This window comes from Ovis aries, chromosome 14, assembly GCF_016772045.2.
Source record: "Ovis aries strain OAR_USU_Benz2616 breed Rambouillet chromosome 14, ARS-UI_Ramb_v3.0, whole genome shotgun sequence".
Lineage (NCBI taxonomy): Eukaryota > Metazoa > Chordata > Mammalia > Artiodactyla > Bovidae > Ovis > Ovis aries.
In genome coordinates this window covers 35,079,474-35,100,646 of record NC_056067.1, presented here as the reverse complement: position 1 = coordinate 35,100,646, position 21,173 = coordinate 35,079,474, and the positions used below count along the sequence as shown (strand labels likewise).

The 21,173-nt window shown below is 37.6% G+C and overlaps 1 protein-coding gene across 8 annotated transcripts in view; it reads right to left on the bottom strand.

Moving 5' to 3' along the window:
- The window catches only part of NFATC3 (nuclear factor of activated T cells 3), a 93,218-nt gene extending 72,708 nt beyond the window's left edge, over positions 1–20,510 (bottom strand). For 5 of the 8 annotated variants that reach the window (XM_060398407.1, XM_060398409.1, XM_060398408.1 and 2 more), the window contains exons 1-2: positions 20,103–20,510; positions 14,610–14,636 (exon numbers count right to left, since the gene is read on the bottom strand). In XM_060398407.1, the coding sequence (XP_060254390.1) occupies positions 14,610–14,636; positions 20,103–20,205 (130 nt within the window). In that variant the 5' untranslated portion in view covers positions 20,206–20,510. Of the gene's footprint in view, positions 1–14,609; positions 14,637–19,769 lie in introns of all 8 variants that reach the window. The other 3 variants (XM_004015085.6, XM_060398410.1, XM_060398413.1) reach the window with 2 other exon arrangements.
- Positions 20,511–21,173: the final 663 nt, after the last annotated feature.

Genomic DNA, 21,173 nt, shown 5'->3' with positions numbered 1-21,173 from the left:
GCTTAAAAAGATAAAAGAAAGAGCCCCTAGAAATTAAAAGTAACAAATAAAAGGCTCAAAGAAAAACTGGAAGATCAAGTTGAAGAAATTCACCCAAAGAGTTCAGCAAAAAGACAAATAGGAAATGGGAGAGAATATCAGAACTGGTCCAGGAGTTCCAGCTAAAACTTTTTTAAGTTCCAGAAGAAGAGAACAGAAAAATGAAGAGGAATAAAGATCACTGAAGAGTCCAGCACAATGGGTGAAAAACAGATCCTAACTGATCCACATCATCATTAAATTTCAGAATACAAGGAACTAAGAGGAAAAACTCTAAAAATGGAAGGTGAGAAACAGGTTACACATGAAGAACACAGAAATGAGAATGTCATCAGACTTCTCAAAAGCAACTCTGGAAGCTAGAAGAAAAATGGAGAGCTACACCTTCAAAAACTTGAGAAAAAATTATATCTAATCTAGATATCTCAAACCAAGAATAATGAGGTGTGAGGAGAAAATATAGACATTTAAAAACATTGGGTTTGGCCAAAAAGTTCCATAGCATCGTACAGAAAAACCCAAACAAACTTTCTGGCCAACCCATATGTAAGCTCTTGAATATTTACTTCCCATTACCTCTCATATGCTCCTGGAGTAAATACTGCACCAAAATGAGTGTGAAGTAACCAAGCAAAAGGAGGATATATGATATATAGCCAAGAAACATGCAAGAAGCAGGTGATGCAACAAAAGGCAAAGGGACTCCTTAAGATGATGGAGAAGAGAGATCTCAGAATGACAGACGTAGAACTGCCTAAGCTGTACAACCAGTCCAGGTTTGAGAAATTTAGAAGGCTCTAAGAGAGAAATTTCCAAGAAAATAAAATTGATAGACCAACTAATGTGTCTGAAAGTGTTGAGAAGAGATTCAGGTACTTGGAGGAGACCTTAGGAATGAATTAGTTTAAGTACACAGAACAGTACTTGAACCGTGAACTTCCAGATGTTCAAACTGGTTTTAGAAAAGGCAAAGGAACCAGAGATCAAATTGTCAACATCCGCTGGATCATGGAAAAAGCAAGAGAGTTCCAGAAAAACATCTACTTCTGCTTTATTGACTATGCCAAAGCCTTTGACTGTGTGGATCACAACAAACTGTGGAAAATTCTGAAAGAGATGGGAATACCAGGCCACCTGACCTGCCTCTTGAGAAATCTGTATGCAGGTCAAGAAGCAACAGTTAGAACTGGACATGGAACAATGGACTGGTTCCAAATTGGGAAAGGAGTACGTCAAAGCTGTATATTGTCACCCTGCTTATTTAACTTATATGCAGAGGAAATCATGAGAAACGCTGACTGAATGAAGCATAAGCTGCAATCAGGATTGCCAAGAGAAATATCAATAACCTCAGATATGCAGATAACACCACACTTTTTGCAGAAAGCGAAGAAGAACTAAAGAGCCTCTTGATGAAAATGAAAGAAGAGAGTGAAAAAGTTGGCTTAAAACTCAACAATCAGAAAACAAAGATCATGGCATCTGGTCCCATTCACTTCATGGCAAATAAATGGGGAAACAGTGGAAACAGTGACAGAGATAATTTTTTCAGGCTCCAAAATCACTGCAGATGGTGACTACAGCCATGAAATTAAAAGACGCTTGCTCCTTGAAAGGAAAGCTATGACCAATCTAGACAGCATATTAAAAAGCAGAGACGTTACTTTGCCAACAAAGGTCTATCTACTTAAAGCTTTGGTTTTTCCAGTAGTCACGTATGGATGTGAGAACTGGACTATAAACAAAGAAAGCTGAGCGTCAAAGAATTGATCCTTTTGAACTGTGGTGTTGGAGAAGACTCCTGAGAGTCCCTTGAACACCAAGGAGAACCAACCAGTCCATCCTAAAGGAAATCAGTCCTGAATATTCATTGGAAGGACCGATGCTGAAGCTGAAACTCCAATACTTTAGCCACCTGATGCAAAGGACTGACTCACTGGAAAAGACCCTGATGATGGGAAAGATTGAAGGCAGGAGGAGAAGGGGACGACAGAGGATGAGATGGTCGGATGGCATCACCGACTCAATGGACATGGGTTTGAGTAAGCACTGGGAGCTGGTGATGGACAAGGAAGCCTGGCGTACTGCAGTCCATGGGGTTGCAGAGACTCGGACACGACTGGGCAACTGAACTGAAGTACGTAGAACAGTAATGACAACAGGGCTTCCCTGGTGGTCCAGTGGTTAAGAGTCTGCCTACCAACACAGGGGGCAACGGGTTTAATCCCTGGTCTGAGAGGATGTCACATACCATGAAGTAACTAGGCCCATTACCACAACTATTCAGCCACGGCTCTACAGCTGCAACTACTGAAGCCTGCATGCCCTAGAGCTGGCGCTCTGCAACAAGAAGAAGCCATCACAATGAGAAGCCCACGCACCTAAGCTAGAGAAAACCCGAGTGCAGCAATGAAGATCCAGCAGAGCCAAAAACTAATAATTTTTAAAAAGCCTAAATGGGGGACTTAAAGGAGAAAACTACAACGGAGAACACTGCCTTAAAGTCAAATCTACCACTTACTAGCTGTCTTATCTTCATCAGTTTTTTTCTGCTCAGCTCCCTTCCTTATTTTCCATATCCCAAACCTCTCATCTCTTCAGTCATCTTCTCCATAGTGACACCTCATTTAGCAAGGGATCTTGACCCTACTTGACAAAGGCAGCAGAAAGCGAGTATCTTCCATATCACCCTCAAAAAAATATGTATCTATACAAATTCTACGATCACCTTCTCATTTCCTTCCTCATAAAAAAAGTGCCTTGTCTCAGATGTAAACCTACTCTCTCCACCTCTGATCTAAACTCCTACCTAAGTTCCATTAGCTATCTTCTCTTTTATAACTTCAACCTTCTCTTTTTCTTACTCGCTACTTCCCTCAATCTTTCACTTCCTTTAAAAAGCTTCCCTAAGGGCTTCCCTGATGGCTCAGTGGTAAAGAATCCTCCTGCTAATGTAGCAGAGGTAGGCTTGATCCCTGGTCCAGGAGGATCCCACATACCGAGGAGCAACTAACCCCTCAAGTCACAACTACTAAGCCTGTGCTCTAGAGTCCAGAAACCACAACTACTGAGCCCATGCGCCGCAATTATTGAAAACTGTGTGCCCTAGAGCCCAGGCTCCACAAGAAGCCACCACAATGAGACACCTGTGCAATGCAACTAGAAAGTAGCCCTCATTCTCCACAACTAGAGAAAAGCTGGAGCAGCAATGAAGACCCAGCACAGCTAAATAAAAATAATAAATAAGTAATTTTTTAAAAAAAGCTTCCTTGATATGAGTTCTTCTTTCGGGTCTTCTCTCTCCTCCTTTCTCTAAAACAACAGCTTCTCATAATGAGCATAATGCCCTCCTGGAACACTTGATAATGTCTAGAATCATTTTTGATTGTCACAACTAGAGGGCTACAACTTGCATACAGGGACCAAAGATGCTACTAAAGAACTTACAATACACAACTCAGCACCTCTACTTATTATTTTGGCTGCACCATGCAACTCATGGGATGTTAGTTCCCCAACCAGGGATCGAACCCGGGCCTCCTACAATGGAAGCGTAAGTACCAAACACTGGACCACCAGGGAATTTCCTCAGCCCCCTTTAAAACAAAGAATTATCTAGTCCAAAATGTCAGTAATGCCGAAGCTGAAAGACTTTGCTCCAGAAACTAAGTTTTTAAAAAGAGTAATGTACCATCACTGTCACCACTTCTTCACTCTTCAGCGTCATCTGGCTTCAAGTCTCATCCATTCACTGCACCTATACTGATCTCCTTGAAGAAACAGATACATCAACCACTTCTCTTTCTTAAAATTCTGTTTGAAAAGCAATGATGAAGATGAAAGCAGAGAATAGAGAAAAATTAATGAAACCGAAACATGACTGTAAGAGAAGACCAAGTGAATTAAAAATTTACGGTCACACAAAATCCTGTATGTGACTCTTTACAGAAGATTTATTCATAACTGCCAAACATCAAGAAGAACCAAAATATCTTTCAACAGGTAAGTGGATAAACTAACTGTGATACATCCATACAGTGGAATACTTTACAGTGATAAAAAGGAACTAGATATTTCTTCATACAATGACATGAATGAATCTTAAATGCATTTTGCAAAGTGAATGAAACCAGACAGAAAGGAAAGGAGTGGGTGAATTTTTAAAATAATGCATCTGTTCTTTATGGTATTCAGGTAAGGAATAAGTAACTCTATGCATTTGCCAAACCCCAAAGAACTGTACATCACAAAGAATGAAACTTTAACCTATGCAAGTTTTTAAAAATCAACAAGGAGTTTGGGGAATTCCAGGATGGAATGCACACAATGCAAAAGAATGTACTGTTTTATAAGCATATGATATCATCTCAAAAAGTATCCAGAATACATAAAGAATTCTTAAGACTCAACAACAAGTAGACAAACAACCCTATTTAAAAATGGAAATGTATTTAGGACTTGAATATACATTTCAGCAAAGAAGATGTAAAAATAGCCAGTAAACACATGAAAAGATGCTCAACATAATTAGTAATCAGAGAAATGAAAATCAAAAGCACATTGAGAAAACACAATGGAAAAATAACAAGTATTAGCAAGGATGTAGAGAAACTGGAACTCTCATATACTGCTAACAGGAATATAAAATGGTGCAGCTCTTTTAGAAAATAGTTTGGTGTTCCTCAAAAGGTTAAACATAGAATTAATTTATGATCCAGCATTTCCACTCTCAGGTATATGCCCAAGAGAAAGGAAAACAAAGGTCTCACACAAACTCTGTATATGAATATTCATAAAAACACTTACAATAGCATCAAAAAATATTAACTACATAAGGATAAATCAGACAAAAGATGTATAAGCTTGCACATGAGAAACTCCAGACTATTGCTGAAATTAAGTAATAATAGCAATATAATAAAATGATAAAGATATTTAATAAAATAAATGAAGAGAGACATTTCTGGATTTAAAGACTCAATACTGATATTTGTTCTCCTGAAACTGGTCTATAGATTCAACACAATCCTAGTTGAAATTTGACTAGGCATTTTTGTAGAAGATGGCAAACAGATTCTAAAATTTATACGGACAGGTAGAAGATTTAGAATAGCCAAAACAATCTGGAAAAGAACAAATTTGGAAAAAATGACACTATCTGATTTCAAGAGTATTATAAAGGTACAGATGACAGTATAGTAATGGTAAAGGACAGACACACAGCTTAACACAGAACAGAGTCCAAAAATAAGCTCATACATATATGGTCAATTGAGTTTTCAAAAAGTTCAAAGGCAATGCAGTGGGGAAAAGGATAGCTTTATCAAGAAATAGGGCTGGAAGAACTGGACATCCACATGTAAAAACAGTGAGCTTCGGTCCATACCTCACACCATACACACAAAAAATTAATAGATAGATCAAAATAGATCACAGACCTCAATTCGATACCCCAACTACAAAACTTCCAAAAGAAAACCTTGGAGAGAATCTTTGTGAACTCAGGTTAGACAAAGATTTCTTTTTTCCTTGCAATTTATTTTATTTCAAGATTGAACTTAATTTATAGTTGTTATAAAATGTAGGCTACAGTCCCCATGTTGTACAATATGTAATTGTAGCTTATTTTCTATCTAATATTTTTTACCTCTCAATGCTCTACCCTTCTATTGCCCCTCTTCCTTTCCCTCTATCCACTGTTAACTACTAGTTTCTTCTCTATGAGGTCTGCTTCTTTTTTGTTATATAGGTTGGCACAATTTCTCAGCTATAATATCAAAAGCATAATCCATAAAGGAACAAACGTCATCAAAACTAAAAACCTCTGCAAAGGACAGTTAATGAAAAGACAAGCCACAGATTAGGAGAAACTCTTGTAAAACATACATCTGATAAAGACTTGTGCTTAAAAAAATACTTCTCAAAACTCAACAATAAAAAACAATTTAAAGGATGCAAAGACTTGAACAGACTTTTGACCAAAAAATTATACATGGATGATTTTAAAAGATGCTTAATAGTGTAGTCCTTTAGGGGAATATCAATTAAAACCACACTGAGATGTCCTTACACATACATCAGAATGGCTCGAAAGGTTAAACACTGTATGACTCAATTTATATAACATTTTATACACACATACACACACAGACAGTGTGCGTAAAAATGGGAACAAGTGAATAAGTCTGGTGGATTGCAGCAATGTCATTTTCCTGGTCTTAATATTAAACTATAGTTTTGCAAGTTTATCATTAGAAGAGACTAAGTAAAGGATACTCAGAAACTCCCTCTCTATATTTTTTGCAACACTCTGTGAATCTACAATTATTTTGAAATAAAAAGCTTTTTTAAATATGCAAAAGATTTAAATGACACTTCACCAAAAAAGACATACAGATGGCGAAAAAGCACATAAAAAGATGTTCAACAGCATTAGTCATTAGGGAAATATAAAACGACAAGGAAATATTACTATGCACCTATTAGAACTAAAACTACAATTCAAACATTGGTGAAAATGTAGAAATGTACATTTCCACTGCTAGTAAGGTATGTGAAATGATACATCCACTTTGGAAAACAGTTTATCAGTTTCTCAAAAAGTTAAACTTATACCTACGATATGACCAACCACAGATTTAAGGGTAAAGGAAGTAAGTGCCCACACAAAGACTTACACATAACGTTCATAACAGTTTTATTTGTAAGCCAAAACAATCCAGAAGTCCATCAAGAGGTGAATGGATAAACAAATTGTGGGATATGCATACAATGGAAACTATTCTTCAGTAAGAATGAATGACCTATTGATATACTCACTAACATGTATGAATCTCAAAGTAACAATGCCAAATGAAAGAAACTAGAACAACAACAAAAAAGACCGAAACTATATACTTCATGATTCCATTTATATGTTTTCTATAGTGATTTCAGTGGCTGTCTGGGAAAAGGGGAAAGGTGAGTGTGTGGGAATGATGACAAAGCATACAAGGAAATTTCCGGAAGTGATGGATATGTTCACCATCTTTAATGTGATGAAATTTTCATAGATACACATGTGAGCACAATTCAAATAAATAGTTTATTATTGAAGGAGATCAGAATATGCTATTCCAAAATATGCTACTATGGCATAAGGATTATTTGAGCTGAAGTCAACTGAAAAACAGCAAACAGGAAAACCTCTCTATCCTCTCTCTCCATTTCTGCCCAAAAGCTGGGCATAAATTTCCCTTTGTAAAGGTGTTCCCCTCTCCCATACTAGGAAGAGAACTACTCTTAACTGCATAACAAATCTTACAAAAACAACCTTTATTTATAATACATTTCCTAGTCACCTTCCCACAACGTAAACCCCACCAAAAGCCCAAACCCCCTTTTCACTTTGTCTAGTCTCTTCTCCATATTTTTCCACTCTTTGATAAGACTTTTCACAGTGCCTGTTACATTTTATTAAAATAAATCACTTTCCCCCTTCCTGCTTCCAAATCTGCTTCTCCTATTACAACTGACCCAAATTAGAAAAAAAGAAATAATCCTAGTCTCTTTCCTCTCTTTACTCAGCTGATACCAGGTCCTTTTGATTGCTTTCCCCTAAATCTATCTCAGCATCATTCCCAACTTGCCATCTCTACACCTCTGCCCATTATCATTTCTCAGACACAACACTGCTTTTGCCTCCATTCCTGCCTTACTCAGTCCATTATCCGCAGTGTAGCAGAGAGATCTAAGTCATAAATCTGACATTCTTGTCCAGCTTGGAATTCTTTGACAGTTCCCTGTCTTCAGTCTAAAATCCAACTCCTTAATACAGCACAACAGGCTCTCCTTTTCCAGTCACATCTGGATACTACAGCCTTGTCTTCCAACAAGAAAAGGACTACACTAACTTGTGCTTTTGAAAGTGGGCCTGAAATGTATTTCCTACCCTATCTAGGCAAATAATCCTAATGGATTCAGCTCAAATATAACTTCTGTGACCTCTCCAAGTTAAACTGTCATCTATGCTCTCAGAGGGCCTTCTCTATACCTGTATTACTACTGTATTTAGTATACATCCACTCCAATTAACTGAATCATACTCATATGTAATAATGTTGACACAGTAAGCTATATTAAAAGACTGAACATTTTAGTATATTCACTCAGCTAACGATCTAGAGGTCCCTTCCCACTCAGTTACTCGGAGCTCTTATACAACGTCCCTGTCTGGTTTCTACTTTCTCTTCCCCATGCATATCCTTCTGTTTTATCTTTTAACAAGTGTTAGTTATTTTTAGACTAGCTTTAAAGATAAAGGGTGAAATAAAATACTTTAAAAAGCATTTACAAAGAATTCCCTTGGGCTCCAGTGGTTAGAACTCCGCACTTTCACTGCCAGGACCAAGGTTCAATCCCTGGTCAAGGAACTAAGATCCTGCAACATATAAAGCATGTAAAAAATGCTTTGCTATGTCTATTTTTAAAAATTGGGATTGGTTTAGAAAGACAGTTCTGATGAATTTATTTGCAAGGCAGCAATGGAGAAACAGACAGACAGAACAGACTTATAGACATGAGGAGAGGAGAGGGTGAGATGTATGGAGAGAGTAACATGAAAATTTACACTTATCATATATAAAATAGAGAGCCAATGGGAATTTGCTGTACGTCTCAAGGAACTCAAACAGGGGCTCTGTATCAACCTAAAGGGGTGGGATGGGAAGGGAGGCTCAAGAGGGAGGGGACATACATACATCTATAGCTGATTCATGCTGATGTTTGACAGAAAACAACAAAATTTTGTAAGGCAATTATCCTTCAATTTAAAAATAAATAAAAAAATTTTTACACTGGGATTGGTTTAACTAGAAGGTTCTTTCCTTATGTTTCTGTATGTCTGCAAGACCATCTGATTCCATTTGAACCATACAAGGAACATGATTTGGTGCCTCATATACGCCATCTACCAAGCCCACTAGAAACCTACTAACCATACTTCATCCTCTTTCCCTGAACTTATATAGGCTCCCCTGTCTACCCGAAGAACTTTGACAAAGCAAGAAACTCAAGTGCCAGTAAAAGTAATTGCAAAGGAAAAGTCACATCTACATTTTAAAGTTCCTCAACTGCTAGCATACTGTGGATAGAAAAAACAGATAATTATTTTGGAGGATCTCAAACCTCCTGCCCCCAGCATCCGTTTCCTCCTAACAGGTTTTCTCTTCTGTGCAGCCTTGTACCTCAGGGAAAGCCAATCACCTCCTCAGACCAAGGGATGGGCCTGGTTGGCTAAGAATAATTCCATTTGTCTTTACTAGTTACTAATTTAGGAAAGGGAATGTAACCCAATTTTGGTCAATGAAATGAGAGGTTATATTTGCTTTAGGCTTCTGGAAAAATCAGTCCTCATGCTTAAAAAGAAACGAGTGAAGTCAGTGTTTGTGTCTCTTCCCCTGCCCTCACCAAATGCCAACCCCAAACATACCTATTTTGCATATGTTTAAACTAGAAAATAAAAAGCACTACTATTTCCTTTAAACAGTCATCAGATGATAAAAAGTCAAAGCAAGTTTCAAAACAATGATCAGTCAACATGTACCAGGTAACATAACAAAAGAACCTTCTCGCTTTTGCTCTGAAAGGAGAGTTCTGGTTAGAGTCATAAGAGTTGTATGTAAAAAGAAATAGGTAGTAGACAAAGAGAAGCCCAAAGGCAGTGCTGATCTTGGGAGATAAGAACAAGTGGCAGATGGCATACTGATCAAAATATCAAGGAAAAAAATGTGTGTCAGCACTAGCGGCTATAGAAGGTAGAGCAGTTTTACTTCAGTTCTAAATTGAACCAAAGAAATAAGTAGTACTTATGTATCTGCTGAAGCATTTGAAAGCAAAATGTTTAAATTTAAAAAAAAAAAAAAAACTATCTTAACTAGTAATTTAGCATTTTTAAAATTTTGAACTTTTGCCTTATTTAGGTTTAGGATAATTTTCATGGCAAATCTAAAAGTGCTTTAAATTTTAAGAAGCGCATAATTGGCCTGCAAAGGCCACAAGCCAGACCCCTAATTAGGACAACTTGGGAGAGAGTTACCAAAGAGAAAGACGAAATCCTCACTACTTAAAACCTAGAAAGTATGACTTCTCGACCTCCAGATCCATAAGGAACCAAAGAAATCCAAAAGAGCCAAATTTTGGCCGAGCATGGTTAGCTGCATGGTACCCTTTATTGGTCTGGCTGTACTACAGCTACCATTTAAAAATGTCTAGAGCAGGCAGGAGTAAGAGGCATTCCTCAAGCGGCCACTCTGAGCCCAAAGCAGAAAGTCTAGTCATAGGAACACGGGTAACTGCCTCAGGTATGTTTGATTCCATGTGCTCATCATGAGTCTTGGTTTTACCAAAGGAAAAACTATTTCTGTACTTGAACTCTTTCTGGGAGTAGAGAGACAAGAGGAATACCAGAAAGAGCCAAAGTCAGAAAACCAGGATTCAAATCCCAACCCTTCTATTTTCTAGCTGATCAAATCTACCTTCGTTTATGCTTCCTCGGGCAAAATGGAAACAGTACCTACCTCTTCAGGTTATCATAAGACTTAGAAATAATATATATATATATATATATATATAAATAATTTGCATATAATAGTACTCAATAATGTTGGGTTAAGTATTTACTTAACACCACACACACAAAAACAGAAGTTACAAAACTGATGAAAATTACAGGCTAGGCAAAAAAAGTTCAGGATTTTCAAGTAGAAATTAAGCAATTTACTAACGAAAAACAAAAACTAGGAGCCAGAGATCCCGGGCCTCTGTTTTGTAACTAACTAGTTAAATGACCCTGGGCAAGCCAACTTGAACCTACATTTTCTCTCTTATAAAATGAAAGAATAAAATGAGCCTGAAATTATTCTGTGCTTTTTGGCAGTGTCACTCAACTAGCAATGGATATGAATTTAGAACCCAGACCTAGTTCAATACTACCTCAAAATAATGTTTCTAAACTGTCTCATGAAAGAGACTATGAAACAATATGTGGCTGGCAGAGGCAGTTCGGATAAATGGGTAGAAAGATTTCATACTGGTCCTGAAACGAGATGATATAATTTTTAAAATAAATATTAATAAAGAAAATGTTATATTAATGTATAGAGTAAGGGATATAAAAAAGGTAAAAGCACAGTGAGGAAAACCAGTTTAGAGGCAAGTTATAGACAGAAGGGAGCAGGAATCAAAGATAAAGATAAAGCTGTGACTTTTAAAATTGAATTAGGGAATAAAATATGAAGAGAAAACTACATAAATCCAAACAGAAGCTGACCAAGACTTGAGTTAGAACAAAGAGCGAAGAGAAAGGGGGAGACATAACTCATTTTCAAGAAGTGGCAAAATTCAGCAGTAAAAACACAGCAATATGCTGTATAAAATACAGCAATAAAATAAAAAGGCAGCAATATGCTAATTCAACGAAAAAATAATGTAAATCAGTAGAGCTGATTTACAATGCTGTGCCAATCTTACACCAAAATGACTCAGTGTTACATACATATACATTCTTTTTTAAATGTTCTTTTCCATTATGATTGTTCCGAGGAGACTGAATATAGTTATATAGTACGGCCTTGTAGTTTATCCATTCTAAATATAATAGTTTGCATCTACCAACCCCAAATCCCCAGTCCATCCTTCTCCCTCCTCTCCCCCCTTGACAACCATGACAACCACAATAAAAAATATTTTTTGTATTGTATTAAAGAACTACAGACACAGGAAATACGGCTTGAATAATAACAACTTGTCAATGACCTACCAGTTTTAATATAATCAGAAATATGAAACCATCTTTTAGAGCTCAGGTTTTCAAACTGAAGGTAGTTATCTATTAGTGAGACATGACCAACAATGTTTTAAAATAATGAAAAACAAAAAAAAATAATGAAAAAGAAAATATGAAAGTAATGCCAGAATAAAGGTAAATGCTACTTAATTAACACTTCTATCTCAGTTTTCTCTGTTTAAACATGTATCTGTTTGCTGGCTCAAAACAAAATTTCTTACTCTGCATCATGGCCTAAAGGTTTTGAAACTCTCTATTATAGAAAATTTCAAACATAAAGTAATGAATACAGTAATTAGTCCCCATACCTTTATCATGTAACTTCAACAATTTCTGAACATCATCCTTCACTGAACCTTTACTGAAAGGAAGTGAAAACTATAAGGAAATGTTGCTGGCAGAGGAAAATATCAAGTTTCCTTAAAATGCTTATACAACAATAAAAAATTAAAAAGTAACTTTTTAAAAATAATTTATTTATTTAGGTTACGCTGGGTCTTCACTATGGTGTGCAGAGCACGCATGGGCTTCCGTAGTTGTCGTGCATAGGCTTAGTTGCCCAGTGGCATGTGGAATCTTCCTGTCCCCTGCATTGGCAGGTGGATTGTTAACCACTGGATTACCAGGGAAGTCCCTAAAAAGTAACATTTAGATACAACTTTCTATATTTTCCCCAAAGACTTTCCTTATATAAAGGACAAGGTTAAAACTTATATTCCTTTAGAATTCAGTATGATTCATAAATGGCAAAACATAAGATATAAATTTCAAATCTTCTTTGCTCTGAAAGGTACACAATCAAAAGAATTTATATGTGCATTATTTTTGTGAATTAATCTCCACTAATTACGTATAGGGCTTCCCTTGTGGCTCAGATGGTAAAGAATCGCCTGCAATGTGGGAGACCTGGGTTCAATCCCTGGGTTGGGAAGATCCCCTGGAAAAGGGATACCCACTAAGATTTAAAATCTAGTCTTAAAATTAAGATCAAGTTCTCTAGTTTCATTTCATGATAAATTTAAAACTTTAAGAGATTAACAATACTTAATAAATATTACACTGATGGATATAAGCAACATGGTCAAACATTAAAACTTTTCAAACATGAAAAATTTTTTTAATAATTTCAAGCCATTAAATCATTAAACAGTAAGTGAATTTTTCTGATCTCATGTAGTTACTTAGAAAATATTTTAGAAAAACTTAGAAAAACTAAAAAATACCTACTCAAACGCACATCACAAGATCAGTTTCCTTCCTATTTATGTACACCACCAACATCCCACTGCTAATTCTACCCAAAGAGAGAAATGGGTTTTGGAAATCAGACATACCACAACTAGCTTTTGCTAAAGCAGTTTTCAAAAAAAGTACATGCCACAGCAAATTCTATCAACTTCACAATGCTACTTTTTAAGTGAATATTTTTCTTATCCTAAGAGAGAGCCTTGAAGAGTTTGTCATTTTAAAACTTTCTATTATGGAAATTTTAAAACATACATAAAAATACAGAATATTACAATGAATTCCCATATATCCATCATCTAGCTTCAACAATTTCTGAATGTCATATTTTTCCTGAATGCTATTTAATTTAAAAATATTTTTAAACTAATATTGAAAAATATTTGCATTTAAGTATGACTCACAAACTGTCCAATAAAAGTGTTCTGGCCAATGATGGAAAAAATGTTTTTAGAAATATTTTTATGTGTGACATAAATCAACATTATTTTAAAAAGTTATAATTTCTAAGCTCACATAATCCTACCTATTTTCTAATTAAACAGCAAAGGTGATACGAATTTAATACAAAATTAAGAAATATAAAAATTTTAAGACACTGAAAATAGATTTTAAAACAGTAAAAATCTCACCCACTTCTGAAACATAAGATAAACAGAAACTGTACATTTTGTAAGAAAATGAAACTGTCAAGTGACTTTTCCAGTGTACCTGAGATTTTTAGGTTCTCATAAAGATGCATTTCCCTTACACACAGGATTATCAATGTGCTAATTAGAACTGTCCCAACAACTAAAGTTCAGCTATCAATTCATAGACGATTCATAGAATATTCTGCTCAAATCTTACAGATCCAATTGTTCCTGTCTTTTTAAATCCACTGAATTCATGCAAACAGGCGAGACTCATGCTATATAATTTATAAACATTACCAGAAATATTGAAATTTATGCAGACTCATGCTATGTATGAGCTAAAATTATGGCTGTTAAAAAAGCTTGCTACTGCTTGTGACTCTCCTAAGCCTCCCTGCACAAATTCACTCCTCTTAAATTCCACTGTTACTTGAACCTCATACAGCATGCCTGGGCAAATTTGATGACTTGGATTTTGTTTTAGAAGCCAGGCTTACTGCCAAGTCTGCTATGTCTACTCCCCTGACCCACCAGAACAGCTTTAGACAACACCTTCCTTATTTATGTTACTGCTGTGAGCAGTCAAACCACTGCTTTCTATCAAATGAGGCTCAACCAACTCAGGTTTCCTATCTCTTAGGAGTAATGCAATTGACTTCAATGTATTCTGGCTTCCTCAATCCTACCTCTTATTTAATATAAAACATCACCATACTGAATCACATACTAAGAAGGAAAGTAAAAGATACATTAAACTTCACAATCAATAACACAACTCATTATCTTCTCTTAAAATGTTTCCATTTTATATATTAATATTTATCATTTTTTCTAAAGAACAATGAACTCCATCCACATTTTCTTACCAAGAATGTCTTCATGATCACACTTCACTGAAAAAAATAAACACAGAGCAAGACTCAAAAGCAAAGTCTGGGATATAATTCAGTAAATATATATACAATAATTTTAGGCAAAGTTCACTGGTTGCTACCAAAGGCAAGTCATAATAATAAGTTAATTCTACAACTTATCTTAATATTTCAAATGCCCTTAAATACTTAAGTTTCAGGCCTTACTAGACCCTCCCCGCAGTGTCTTGGCAATATGCATAATACCCAAGTTTTAATTTTTATATCATCTAATAAAATTACTATAGTATTATCTCTGGTAATAGTTTAGAATATATGCCAAAATAACCTTTCTGTACTGGCAAATCCCACTGACAGAGGAACCTGACAGGTTATAGTCCATGGGGTAGTAAAAGAGTTGGACACAACTGAGCAACTAAAGACTTTTCAGAGTCCCTTGGGCTGCAAGGTGATCTAACCAGTCCATCCTAAAGGAGATCAGTCCTGAGTGTTTATTGGAAGGACTGATTTGAAGCTGAAACTCCAATACTTTGGCCATCTGATGCGAAGAGCTGACTCATTGGAAAAGATCCTGATGCTGGGAAAGATTGAACGCAGGAGGAGAAGCAGACAACAGAGGATGAGATGGTTGGATGGCATCACCGACTCAATGGACACGAGTTTGGGTAAACTCCAGGAGTTGGTGATGGACAGGGAGGCCTGGCGTGCTGCAGTCCATGGGGTCACAAAGAGTCGGATACAACTGAGCAACTGAACTGAGCAACTATAAACAACAACAAAAATAATTAGCAAATGGGAAAATCTAAGAAAGCACAGATATAGCAATGCTCTTACAATGATAAAGTTTTAACAAAACAACTAAAATGTTTTCCTTAATTTTCCCTCATACTCACTAAAACACAGTTAGTCACTAATCTCCATCATAAAATTCTGCTAATACCCTCAGGAGTATTGTCTACGACTATCAGGAAAAATGTCAAGGAAACAGAATATTATTTTTCCAAGTGAAATGGTGAAACATTTATCATTGACTCAATCACCAAATATATATTCTCACTGCATTCAAGTCTAAGGAAAAAGCTGACCGATGGTATGAAAGTAAGGTTCAGCAGTAATCAAATCTTCCCTTATAGTATCTAATGTGCTATATAAACACACCATTAATTTCTACAGGAAACCATACATGCAACTTCCCTTTTTCATACTGATTTAAATATCCAATTATACTTAGTATGGTTAGTAAAGCAACCATCCACACCATTCTGAGTTAGTAACAACCTAATTCAAGTAAGTAGAAAAATGTAATTAAAAGCAAGTGACCTTCAGTGCGTATATTTAGAAAGATATGAGAAAGGAGGTAACACTGAAAACTGGAATAGAATTAAAAGGAAAAAATAAAAATATTTAAGACAAATATTCCAACACATTTAGTAAGGTTTAAAAGACTAGATCTCTCATCTGCCCTTATTCTCTCTCTCAATATCTTAGTTTACTATAGAAAAAAAAGGTCTAGGAAATGGGAGGAAATAAAATAATCAATCATCAATTTTCAGGTGTTTTTTAAAAATCTTACCATTTTGAAAAAAAATTACCACCACTTACTGAGTATCACTGGGCCAAGGACTGTGCTAAGACCTTTAAATACATTATCTCATTTAAAACAAGAGAAACAAAACTAGAGTACAAATTTTAATAAAAACAAGAAAGTGAGAAAATGAAATTATCTAAAAGACAGTAAATTATAAAGAATACATGAATCAGATGTCCAAGCACTAAACAAAGTCAAACACTACAGATTAAAGATTAGGACAATGATCTAGAAAAAGTTCCTCAAATTCACTGTTTAATTTTTATTTAAAAAAAATTTCCCCTCAACTTTATGTGTGAAAAAGCTGCATATTAAAGTGGTATCTGACAAGACTACACTTATCATAAAGTAAATTTCTAGTAAAAATACCTATTCCATCTATTTCTCTCCTTTTAAAAACGAACAACAGATAGAATACAACACACCTACAGCACACCCTCCTCCCAGTGACTCTCCTCCGGGACTAGAAAGTCAAAGTTTAGTAATGAACAAATCCTAAGAATGAAACTTTAAATCTGAAACATTATTACAACATCTAACTAATATATATCAATACACTAAAATATAGCACCAGAAGCTACCCTTCATGGTGGCAAATAATATTAGCGAAATACATTAAACACCAATTTAAAATTCTCTATTTACTCATGAGGTGTATCTTCATTTTCAAACTAGGTATTAAGTAAAGGAAATGTAAACATAGCATTTTGATTCACTTTTAACTGGAAAAAATGTCAAAGTTAACACTGTCCTCATATTAAAAAAAAAAAGCTAAAGACTCTAGAATCTTAAATTTTCTTTAATGGAAAAAAATCTCAAAATACCTTGGTAAGTAATAAACTTAAGTCAGTCACAATGTATTGACTTTCTCAAGTGTCAAATCATCTAATTTGTATTTTATAAGCTTGCTTAGGATATTCACTAAATTCAGCTTCTTGCCTTGTCCTCAGTCTTCATCCACTATACTCTCCAACTCCAAATATTTTTTAAAATCTGTATGGAAATTTAGATATGACACAAGTACTCTCAAGCCTTTAGAGAAGGAAAAGCTGGAACTCAAAATGACTGTCTTATGGTATTGACCAATAAAAGTCAAAGAACTAAGACAAGTCTCATAAACTTCCCTTATGACAAAAAAAAGAAAAAACAACTGACTCAAAACTTAAGTGGTACTTTTTCATTAACTGAACAAATATTGGGTGCCTACTATGTTAAAGGCACTGTGCTAGGCATCTATAAACAAGATATCTATATTATCCCTGCCCTCGTGCAATGTTCCACTTCACTGAGGAAGAGAACTCAGACACAAGCAAACTCACTGATATGACCCAATACTGATCTGAATTCTAGTAAGCAATTTTACTCTCATGGCCCACCTTTACTGCATATTATCATCCTAAAAGCATGTTAGTTAATCCACTTAGTCCTTCAAACTACACACTCTTAATTATGCTTAATAAAATGAAAATTTATTTTGAACTTCCCTGGTGCTCCAGTGACTAAGACTGTACTCCCCATGCAGGGGCCTGAGTTAAATCCTGAGCTAAAGAGCTAGAATCCCACATGCATCAACTAACATGCAGCACAGCCTAATAAATAAATATTTTTTAATGAAAATTAATATGACAAATAACTTTGAAACCTTAATTTTGAACATTTAACACATTATTTTCAAAAGAATTTTAAAATTAGCTAGTAGGTGTTCATAGCAGCACTATTTACAACTGCCAAAAGGTAGAAAACACTCATGTCCATCAATGGATGAATAGATAAAGAAATCGCAGTAAATATACGACAGAATATAATTCAGTCATAAAAAGGAACAAAATACTGCTATCTTCTATAGCATGGATGAACCACAAAAACACTGCATTCAGTCAAAGAAGCCAGACACTAAAGGTCATATATGTATGATTCCATTTATGTGAAATATCCAGAATAGGTAAATCCATAGAGACAGATCCCAGATTAGAGACTGGGCTGCCAGGGACTGGGAGGGGGCAAGGGAGAAAGAAAAGCAACTGCTTAATGGGTTTGGGGTTTCCTTTTAGGGTGATGAAAATGTTTTGAAACTAGATAGATGTGGTTGCACAATGCTGTGACTGCACTAAATGCCACTGAATCATTCAATTAAAAACGGTTTGTGTCATGTGTATTTTACCCTCAGTTTTTGAGACTTAAATAGCTACTAGACTACTTTAAAAGGGACGTTTCGTCACAAAACTGCTCAAGTTTAACTTTGGGAAAACCAGTTATAAATCAAGTTTCAAATCTTAACTTCTTCTAGACCCATTTTGATTTTGACCCATATCAAAATGTTTTTTAGAAGACTTATGGCAAAAATCATTCCTTAAAAAGCTGTTTTCATAGCTTGTAAATGTTACTTAATGTTTGAGATGTACATACAATTCCAACTACATGATGATTCTCCTTTATTAATGTTTGATTAACATCCTTATGGATCATCTGTTTGGTATATCATGTTCTCAATCAAGTTTGTGTCCAATAAAAGTTTGCTGACATCATTAACTGTTTATCTTCTCTATAATGAAAATACTCATTCAAACGATGTATTTTTTTGTTAAACCCCAATGATCTAAGTACAATTCAATGCAACCCTCCACAAAAGCCACTTTTCCCATTTCTACCTCTATCATAACCTGCACCATTCAGTTAGCCTAGTAGCACAGTTATTTGGGTTATGTGCCTCCATCCCATTTCCCAAGTTCCTTGAGGGGCCTCTCAGTTCTTTCTTCGCCCATCATAACACTACCAAACACAATCCTGAGAATAACAGGTGCTCAAACGATGTCAATGGAATTGAAAGAGACATCTAACATAAAAAAAGCTAAGAGAACTGATAATACAGTACAAATACTTCGCAGAGAATTTTTATATAATACGTTCTGATATGTTTTTCAGTGCAAGCCTACAGAACAGTCTGTTGAACATCATATGAACATTAAGTAATTCACCTAACACCCGGAAAAAATAAAGGGGGGATTGATTTTATCCATTTTCCTTTTGAAATTCGCTTGCATAAGTAATAGGGAAACTGAACTTAATGAACCACAGTATTCCAAACCAGGTCACAGGAGAGTTCCAAGTCCCCAGCCATCCTGTTCCTATTTCCTGATTGGTCTGACCTCCAAGCATTATGGTGCCCAGCCTTTCATGATCTCCTTTAAACTCAATACAGGATCTCCTTCAAAACATCTTCCGAGGTGAGCTTTTTCTGAAAATAAAAACTGACTTCCAGAACTTTCTAGGAGAATTATGGACAAGGCACCCCACTTTTAAAAATGTTCCGAAACACTCTGCTGCAAAGAAAAAAAAAAGAAACCTATTTTTCAGAAAAGTCCCGTTATAGTTACACTTCTAACTAAATGTGAGCCATTAACTTGCACAAGTGGAAATTTAACACTGCAGCATTACTCTCCTAGCGAAGTATATTTAAATAGACATGAGCACGAATTTTAGAGATCTCCTGCACTTTCAGAATGCGCATCTTTCAAATGGAGATTGTTTTTAACACCTAGAATAGATGAAAAACCAAGCCTGCTTACACTTCACAGGGACATTTCCTTCACACCACGCTGGCAAAGCAGCGACAACCCGACGCCACTTGGGCAGCGGCCCCGACCCTCGGCCTCCAAACTCCCGGAGTCCAGGTCCCCACTAGTTCGCTTCCAGCCAAGCCCGCAGCCACTTCCAAGTCGCTGCGACTCACACGCCTCCTCAGTGGTTTAAATCCGCTCTTTACTCACCACACACACACACCCACACCCACACCCACACGACGATACCAGACTCGGGACGACCAGGGGACCAGGGAGGGGGCGAGCTCGTGCGAGCGAGAAGAGCTGACGCTCCTCATTCCCGCCCCGCCCGGCACCCACCTGCAGGCCGCGAGCCCGGGGGCGGCGGCGCCGGCGCCCCGTCCTCGCCAAAGACGAGTTTAAAGTCGAGCTCGTCGGGGGCGCCACAGTTTGCAGTAGTCATCGGCGTGGCCCGGGGTGCTGCGGCTCCTCCTCAGGCGGCTGCGGCGGCGGCGGCGGCGGCGGCTCCTTAGCGCCGCTTCATGCCGGGCCGCGCCGGCCAGGAGTTCGCGGCTCCGCACCAAACTTTCCGGGCGGGGACCGCGACGCCGAGCTTTTCGTTCCGAACTCGAAAACTGGCCGCGCGCCGAGCCGCACCACGAGCCGCCGCCACTGGCAGTCGTCGGTGCCCAAGCTGCCACGGTCGCCTTAGACGATATTCCCCGCCCCCCAACAGCCGCCGCCACCGGCGCGCTCCCGCGCCGTAACGCGCGCCAGGCCCCGCCCCCTACCGCGCGCCCGTCTGACCCGGCAGCCCATAGGCCACTGGCGCCGCGGGCTAGCCCGACGGCCCCGCCTTCTCAACCGGCCTACCGCGTGACTCCCTCTCCCGGAGAAGGAAGCCATGTGATCATGGAGAGTCGGGTAGCCCTGCTACCTCCTGGGAGTTGTAGTTTCGCCTCTACTCCATCACCTCCAGACCCGGTACCAGACTGTGGGGTCCATGGCCCTCTAATTAGATTGAGGAGCCCACTACCGGCCAATCAGAGATCCCCTTCCTTCTTGGGTGGACCCCTAGCTGGGGAAGGGGCGCTAAGAGCCTTGGGGTTAAGGGTGCGGTGACTGGTGGCTGCAGAGTTAACTACAGCGCTCGGGAGGGTTATGTGGCTATCACTCACACCCTCATCTCTTCACCCCAACCTTAATGGCGGAGTCTCCAGAGGGCGGGGACTGGGTTGGGCTTCCAGCTAAGCTAGAGGGGAGCGGGAGAAGACCTAGCTTGCGCGACGATCCTCAAGCCTGAGTTACCCGTCGCTGCAGACCCACCCCTGCGGGGCGGAGCCCACGCTTCGCCGACTGAGCCTTTGTCTACCCCCGCCAGCCCGCCTAGCAGTTGCTCTCTCGAGGACAGTCGGCGCATTCGAGACCTTG